The following is an 8,685-nucleotide window of genomic DNA, read 5'->3' as shown; positions in this document are numbered from 1 at the left end:
CTGAACAATTGAAAGACTCTTTCTAATTCCTCGAACCACATAGAGATGTCAACGCCATTTTGTCCGCTAAACGACGGAACCAAGCTTTCAATCGTCGTAAGGTTGGGAATGTTTTTCTCAGCATTACTCTGCAGCTTCATCTCCGAAACTTCCTTCTGCAAGGTCAGCAGTTTCTTCTCCAACTCCAGCTGATCAATTTTCTTCTGAACGGCACAGCTATTACCGGAACATTCTTCAGCAGTGTCCAACAGTGTGCTTTCCATTTTGTTTTTGCTTGCACCGGCATCACGGTGTCATACAGACTCCGGATTTGGTTAATTGTAGCGTTGGCAGGACAATCTACGCCAGCATCCGATAAAACACACACCATTTGGTCCTTTGTAGGCATTTTCGTGAGTAAATCCCACTTCTGAGGTTGTAAATGTAGCTAAATCTCACTTCACACTTGGGGTCACACAGAAAACACGTTTGGCTTTTTCGGTTTTCAAGTGGCAATTGAGCCGGTTTATTTCTACGATTTGACATAACAACTGTCACCGGGTTGCATCACTTCGCTTCACTCTCAGCTGTCAGAGGTTGACGTTTGGGCACGAAATTTATAAATTTCTACAATATATGTAATTGGAATTTACTATTTAATCATTCTTCTATTTTACATCATCTACTGTACTATTTCTTATCAGCATGGCCGGTAAACAACTAACAACATGACCATGGTGGGTTCAAGTCTTATTTGGACCATCCTCCCTTAGCAAGGGCTAACTGACTAAATAACAGCAAGGGCCTACTGCGTGTTACTGTATAAGTCTCGATTGTCATGTCCCCGTAGGACGTTAGGTAAAGTAGAAGAAGAATCAATTATTACATATATTATGTTTTTATTATCTGTATTTTGCATGGTACATTTTCAAAAGCCAAAAAATAAAGCATGGTCGATTTTGGAGCAAGTTCTACTCAGATATATTATTTCAATCAATTATTGTTTTAACCGATTTAGTTTATTATTTATAAAGTTCTTAATTCATACAAATTTAAACTTATAACTAATAAACTCAACGAAAAACAAATGGTTATGAATTCTGAAACAACTAATGCTTACATGAACTAAATATAAAATAATATTACAACTTATACATACTTGTAAAACATTATTATATTGGTAACAAGAAAATTCATTTATTCAATAAATGAAATGAAAGATTATAAATGCAAGTCTGAGAAATTATTCGTAGTTGTGTTGAATAAACAGAATTTCTTTAAGCTTTTTTGAAGTTAGTCTGTTCCTTCGTTCAGTCGAAATCTGTCCAGCTTTAGAAAAAATCCGTTCGCAAGGAACAGATGTTGCCGGAACGCTTAAATATTTTTTTACTAATTCAAAAAGGTTTGGATAAATATTTTTTCGTTGTTGCCACCATTTAAGGGGGTTTTCCTTAACTCCTAAAGTTTTTTCGCTAAAAAAAGAATCTAGCTCTGAAGCTGCATGCGACCGATTAGTCATTCTTTCTCCGTTTGTGCCGTATTGTTTTAGGCAATCCCAAATTTCGTCGTCGCTATTGTCATTAATATTTTCATTTTCGTTGTTATTTGTGCCGCTTTCAGAATTGATAATTTTGTTAATATTTTTTTCATACGTTGTTTCATAAATCGCTTCTTTCCCTAAAACCCCGTTTTTTTTAATCGAGGGTCTAACATTATTGAAAAAGAGACCAATTCAGAATTTAATAGATCAGAAAACCTTGAGTCGAGCTCCGCTTCGAGCTCATCTAACATTATAGAGATTTCATCGCTAAATGTATCGCTGCTTCTTTTAGAAATAATTTGATATTTTAGTGAACGTATCAAAACTCCCATTTTAGAAAGGCTCACACTTTTTTCTCCCATAATTTCAGTAGTTACCCTGTCAAACATCCGTAAAATTGTAACAGCCTGTTCCATTATCACCCATTCTCTTTCTTGTAGTATATAATTAAATCCTTCAGCGGCCAAACACGATACCACAGGGATTTTATTTTTAATTACACGATCCATCATTTCGTAAGTGGAATTCCATCTTGTTGGGCATTCTTGTGTTAGCTTTAAAGGAGGATATTTCATGTTTATTTGCATTTCTAACAGTTTCTTTGAAGATTTATTGCTTTTTCTAAAATGTAGAACTATGGATTTGACTTCTTCTATTATTTCTTTTAGAGATGCTTGCAAAGCGTGTCGGACAACAAGATTAAGAGAATGGGCACTACATGGAAGGTGTTGAAAATTTAGACGGTGTGCAGCTGCTTTCATATTTGCTGCATTATCTGTTACCACTACAAAAACTTTTTGGTGTACATTGAAGCTTTGTAGTATCTCTTTTATCCATATTTCAATATTCGCAGCTGTATGACTTAATGAAAATTATGAACATTCAAGCAAGAATGAAACGATTTGAGAATCATTGTCGATGAAATGAGCAGTCATTGCACCAAAGCTGTCGTGATTGATGTTAGTCCAGGCATCAACAGTGATGGAAATATGTGACGCTGAATCTAGCTTCAATTTTACGGCTTCAAGTGCTTCACCGTACAATCGAGAAAGAGCAGCATTTGAAAGGGTTTTGCGACTTGGCAGGTCGTAGTTAGGGCAAGCATTTTTCATGAATTTTATAAAATACTTATCTTCTACGATTGAAAAAGGATAGTACTCCTTACATATCATTAGAAGCAAAGAATGATCGAGATCTTGCTTTTTAGATGCTGTAATTGGCTTAGTGGAACAGTAAAATGCTGAAATTGGGCGTGTGTTACTGACGGACTGATTTGATTCCATTGCTTCCACTGACGGTATGGTTCGGCTTACGGGGACCGTAGGATGTTTACGTTCTAAGTGACGCTTTAGGTTTGATGTTGATCCTTTGTTGAATGCCATTAAACTTTTACAGTAGTTGCATTTCGCTCCTTCAGAATCTTTGGTAAAATGTTGCCAGATGTCGCTATTTACTGCAGCCATTTTCATAGATCTGTAAAAACATTGTGCAATTATTAGACTACATTTAATAGGTTTTAAATAAGAGAATAACATTGCTTAGAGTTTGTTAAATGTGTTTGAATTGTCTTTGGATTTTCAATAGTCAATTATTTCCATCTTTTCATTAGTTTTACTCCATCGAAACTAGTGGTGGGAGCTCGGAATCGGACCTACCCGATTTCGATTCCGTGTACGGAATTGATTCCAGAGCCGATTCCGGAGCCAATATCGGAGTCGATTCCAGAACCGATTCCGATTCCGGAGTCGATTTCAGTGTCGATTCTGGTGCCGATGCCAATTCCGGAGTCGATTTCAATGTCGATTCCGGTACCGATTCCTATTCCGGAACTGATTCCGACTCCGAATCCGATTCCTAAATTAATTCCAGAACCGATTCCAGTTCCGATATCGATTCCGGAACCGATTTCAATTCCAGAACTGAATCCAATTCCTGAACCGAGTCCAATTCCGGAATCGATTCCAATTCAGGAACAGATTCGAATTCCAGAACAGATTCCAATTCCAGAACCGATTCAAATTCCGGAACCAATTCAGATTCCGATTCCGATTCCGGAACCGATTACGGAACCAATTGCGGAATAGATTACGATTCTGGAGCCGCTTCCGCAATTAATTCCGAAAGCTGATTCCGAACCTACTATCCGGAAGCGATTCCAAAAAACTGTCAAAACCTGTCAATGCAGACTTCGAACATTTAATATGCTTAGTATTTATGTTCAGTTATGATTTTTCATAAGTAGCAGTTATAACAAAAATAAAGTTTTCAATGTGTATGAACATACCAATACAAATGGGAAAAAAACGAGAAGAAAAAAAACTATGAGGTGGCAGCCAGCACACCGGACAAAACCAAACAAACCGTAACGACAAACCGTGCGGCCTGCTCTTGGTCTTATCAGTGGCGGATCAAGGGTATCGGGGGCCCTAGGCGGAACGACGAGTTGAGGCCCTCTGTAAATGATAAATGTTGTTGGGGGGGGGGGGGGGGGGGTTAGCGGCACTAAACTTGCTGTTGGGAGATTGAACAGTAAACATGAAATGCCGTCGGGGCCCCTTCGATTAACTCTCGGGGCCCCTTTAGTCGCAAACTCTAAAATTTTTGCTGACGGGGGGGGGGGGGGTGCAAATGGTTGGCCAGCCTCGGGGCCCCATCGGCCATCCTTTCGGGGCCCTTGTCGCTAGTACTCTGTCCATACGGCATACTATAGAATGGCGATCTACGGGGCCCCTAAATCGGCGGGGCCCCAGGCGACCGCCTAGTCCGCCTACCGTTAGATCCGCCGCTGGGTCTTATGCTAGAAAAACAACAAACATTGCTCACAAATGTACTGCTACATGAGTAGCAGCAATGCGTAGTTAAAAGAAAAGCTTTCGAAGAATTATTACGGTTGTCAAAACTATCAATTCACACCGCATTGATGCACAGAGTAGAGTTGAAATTAAGTTAAAAAAAAAAAAAATTTTTGTTACATGAATGATAGGTTCAAAATCAACTGTTAACGTTCTAGAAGCCGCTGGAGGACATTTGATGAACATATTGTTATCGTGGTTTGTGGTGTGCAGCGGCACGTGGGTGCTCAAAATTTCAAATCAAATTAAAAAATCAAATCAAAAAATCAAATCAAAAAATCAAATCAAAATTTCAAATCAAATTAAAGTTTCATATGCCAATTATTTCGTTAGAAATCAAACAAGTACACATTAACACTCGAGTGTAAAGAAAGCAATAGAATCTTTCACACGTTCAGCCTGACACTGATTTTCGTCAAATTTCCATTTCAGCGACATAACCAACGCAAGCAAATTCAACTCTTCTGTGTCCATCAATACCATTGTGTGTGCGAAGAGATTTTTGTCAACAGCAATATTTCCAAGTACACGATTCTTTTACCGGCGCACCGCTGCTATTCATGTGGTTAGAGTAAAGTTGTTCGCAAGGCAGTCTGCCTGTTCCAATCTTGTATTGTAGAAAGTAGAAAACAATACTTCCAGAAAGTATTGTATTAACACGACGTTGTTGTTTTTTTGCCAACAGTTCACCGTAACCAGTGAACGAACATGTTTTAACTAGCTGATTTCAAAGAAACCGCACCGTCATTTCTACAACCGCCAACCACGCATTTTATTTTGAAGCGTATATAAAGCGAATATTTTGTAATGGTCATCTGATTTGAATAATAACAATCCATTGATTTAGTTTAACAAATTTGTTTAACTAATTTAACCGGAGCCGGCTAACTTGTACAGGGTTTTAAGAGTTTTTAGTTATTTCCTTAAAAAATTAGGTTACTTCTCAGAAATTTTTTATGTGTTCCCACAATGTATTGGTTGATATCCAGAAATTTTTGGAAATCTATGGGAAACGGTGAATAAATCGTAAGACGAGCTAAAAAACAATCCCAAAATCAACCAATAAATCGTGGGATACCCTGTAAGTCGATGTAAAATCATTTTCTATTTTTGCGTACTCCATATTGTTTCGAACAAGGAAAATATAATTTATCTATACACAATTTACATAAGGTATGCGGTAGTATAGTAACATAAAATATTCTGGTCGTAGACAACACAGTTAACACGTTCAGCCCGGCGCTTATTTTCACCAACTTTTTCATCAACCGCAATAATTCTTAGAACACCATTGTTTCGCCCATTTTTATTGCCCACTGCTGCTATTCATGCGAGAACAGTACAGTTCGCTATGTTGTATGTTTCCCTAGCAAAAGACCACCGACATACGGGAAAGTTCACTAGCAGGTCCTGGGGCCTGCCACCGGGCTGAACGTGTTAACCAACAATCTATGTATTCATATCCACACAACAAAGCAGAGGCGCGCATTATATCAACTTTTGTATTGAAACACCATGAAACATGAATTTCCATGCACTCATACACATACTAATTCTCACTTATAATCACTTTACAATATATCGCGTTAATGTCTTAAAATTAAACTTACCTCTTTTCGTTCCTTGTTCGCACCATCACAGATGATAAAAAACGCACGTAATGAATTATTTCGGTGGGAGTAGAAATGAAAATATGTCAGGAATTAACTACGAAGAGACAAATCTTGATGTGTCCGAGTGTTTCATGTGAAGTCAAATTGAAAAAGAACCGCCAATCTTATTTTCTCTTGATATCGCCCAATGACAATGGGACACCTTGAAGTTTGGCCAAAAAGAGTAAAAATCGGATTGGGGATCGGATTGGGGATCGGATTGGGGATCGGATTGGGGATCGGATTGGGGATCGGATTGGGGATCGGATGGGATACATTCTTATCTTCTTGGTGAGAAGCAGTTCAGTAATGAGAAAATGCAGGCATAATGAGAAGGAAAACGTGAAGTAAAGTTATGATCAATCGCACGCTTGGAAAAGTAGCAGTGATCGCCCTTGTGGGATTCGGGCGTTTTTTGAAAATGTTAAGATTTTGACAGCTGCAGTGCATGATGTCAGTTTGAAAACGAATACGTCTGCATGCACGCACGACCAATTATCGCTACTTAGTCCGCACTTGAGAACGAACTATTGAATAACGTTTTAAAGTGATTTTTTATATGATTGATTTGATTTTATATTGCGTATATTTTCACGATTTATAGATAAACGCAATTTTGTAAAAAAAAATCATTTTAAAGACATTTCCTTATTTTGACTGAAAACTTTCACGAAATGTATTAATATTTTTGAATAAGCGAGCTGTGTGAAGTTTTCGCAATAAGTCAAAGTGGATATAAAGGTAAGCTTATAGCTTTGGAACGAAAGTTTGATAGGTGTGGGTGTGATTGTGTTACGCATCTTTTCACACACACTGCAACACAAAACCCGCGACGACCATCGTAATTCACACAGGTCTTCTTCTGTTTGGCGTAATACGGACGTCACACGAGGCGTAAACTCAAAAAGTGTACTCTTGATTTGTATGGAAGAGCGTAAACTTCCTGTCAAAAGATTATAGGATTGTATGGATGAAATTTAATTCGCACCAAAGTTTACGCTTCGTGTGTGTCTGTGTAACGTCCTACGTGGACATGCCGCCCTAAACAGGCTTTTGAGACCTATTCAGTACCACGCAGTCGGATGGTCAGACTATCCTTCGAGAGTCCATGTTGGGCTTAAACCCTCTACGGGGCTGTTGTGAAGTCGTGCGAATTGACGACTTAGCCATGGGACCGCCCCCTAGAAAATAATGGTGGTAAATCAAAATGCCTAATTGTCTTTATAGTACAGGGTTTTCGAATATTATACAGACATGTTCAGCGAGTTATAGTTTTGTTCAGGCATATAATAGACTCTTTCAGCGAGATACAGAATTGCTCGGAAGTAGGCATTTAATAATTTAATAATTAAGAAATAATTCCATGATATGCAAAATTGAAAAAGGTTTAAAATGTACTAGCATAATTCTTTGATTGCATTGAATAAAATTTATACAATAAATAAAGTTATTTTCAGAAGGAAAAGTAAATTACGAGAAGGATTTGTTATATAAAAACAGTTATACATAGGAATAGACATAACGCATTTGAGATTATATGACACAAAAACTGTTAAGGCCGGGCTACATTGATCGTACTCTCTGGTGTAATTTTGATTTTCACTAGCGCATCTGGCGGCGGCTGACCGAAGCATTTTGCCAAACAATTTGGGACTGCTCCAGAAAATACGTTATTTTTCTATGTTTTTTACTAAAAACGGAGGAGAAAAGTTTTGTAAAACGTAGATACACATGTTTTGCACGCATTGCATCCATTTTTGCAATGGAAAACGATGGAAAAACTACTTAATTTTGAGATCCGGCATGACCATTCCCTGGATGACCAAAAATAGCTTCCACCAGTCGCCGCCAGATGCGCTAGTGAAAATCAAAATTACGCTTGCGAGTACGATCAATTTAGCCCGGCCTTTATATAAAAAAATAATTATAACTTCACTTAATTCTCGGCTCTTTTGTTGAAACTCACTTGTTTGAAACTCACTGCGTTGTTTGCCTAGAAGACGTTCGCTACAATTTTTGTTTGACTATCGTAGATGAATGTAACTATTTGCGAAAATCTTCGTATTGGATGTGATGTGTTCATTTTTCAAAATATACTAGTTTCCTATATTATCCTATCTGCTCGTAATCGACTGAACAACTGTAGTTGGCAGGCTTATGTAAATCTCTATTTTGCTTCACTATAATTGTCGTGATTTGCTGTATTTGCAGTCGTGTAGCAGGAAGCCGGACATATGTTTAGATCATATGTTATCCAATCCAACTACTGTTTTGACCTTTTCATGATCTACCTTTTCATGATAACGCATTGAAAGTGTACAAAGGAAAATGACTCGTTTCGCGATTAAAAAGCTTAGATGACCAAATGGTGACACGCTACCCTATAGGACAAGATGGTTATTGTTAGGTGAAGAATCAATCTTGAAGAAACAATGAAGAAAAACAATCTTTATGGCCAAACTGATAAAAGGAGAAATTGACGCACCTCGCTTATTAAGCAAAGTGAACATACACGTTCCTCGCTGTAGTCCTCGTTCATCGTCCCTTTTGTATGTAGATAGGCATAACACTAATTATGCGGCAAATGAACCGATATCAGCAATGGCACGCAGTATAAATTCATTCCATGCAGGAGTTGATTTTCACACATCTATGTCCACTA

At 38.0% G+C, this 8,685-nt stretch overlaps 1 protein-coding gene across 1 annotated transcript; it reads right to left on the bottom strand.

The window, feature by feature from the left end:
* Positions 1 to 1,172: 1,172 nt before the first annotated feature.
* Positions 1,173 to 3,344, bottom strand: LOC120958180 (E3 SUMO-protein ligase ZBED1-like). Its single transcript, XM_049608931.1, has 2 exons — positions 1,689 to 3,344; positions 1,173 to 1,656 (listed from the first exon to the last, which is right to left on the bottom strand). Exons 1-2 carry the CDS (start codon positions 2,278 to 2,280, stop codon positions 1,223 to 1,225), a joined length of 1,026 nt encoding a protein of 341 aa, XP_049464888.1. The 5' UTR covers positions 2,281 to 3,344; the 3' UTR covers positions 1,173 to 1,222.
* Between the last annotated feature and the right edge of the window lie 5,341 nt (positions 3,345 to 8,685).

The sequence above is a fragment of the Anopheles coluzzii genome, chromosome 3, assembly GCF_943734685.1.
Source record: "Anopheles coluzzii chromosome 3, AcolN3, whole genome shotgun sequence".
NCBI lineage: Eukaryota > Metazoa > Arthropoda > Insecta > Diptera > Culicidae > Anopheles > Anopheles coluzzii.
Note: the sequence above shows the minus strand (reverse complement) of the source record. Positions and strands in the feature narration are given on the sequence as shown.

Bases quoted from the DNA above. Each gene is read 5' to 3' on its own strand.
- LOC120958180 (XM_049608931.1), bottom strand. From the start codon at position 2,280: ATGAAAGCAGCTGCACACCGTCTAAATTTTCAACACCTTCCATGTAGT. The intron at 1,657-1,688 runs TAGACCCTCGAT...ACGGGGTTTTAG, and splicing joins GGTCTCTTTTTCAATAATGT to GGAAAGAAGCGATTTATGAA.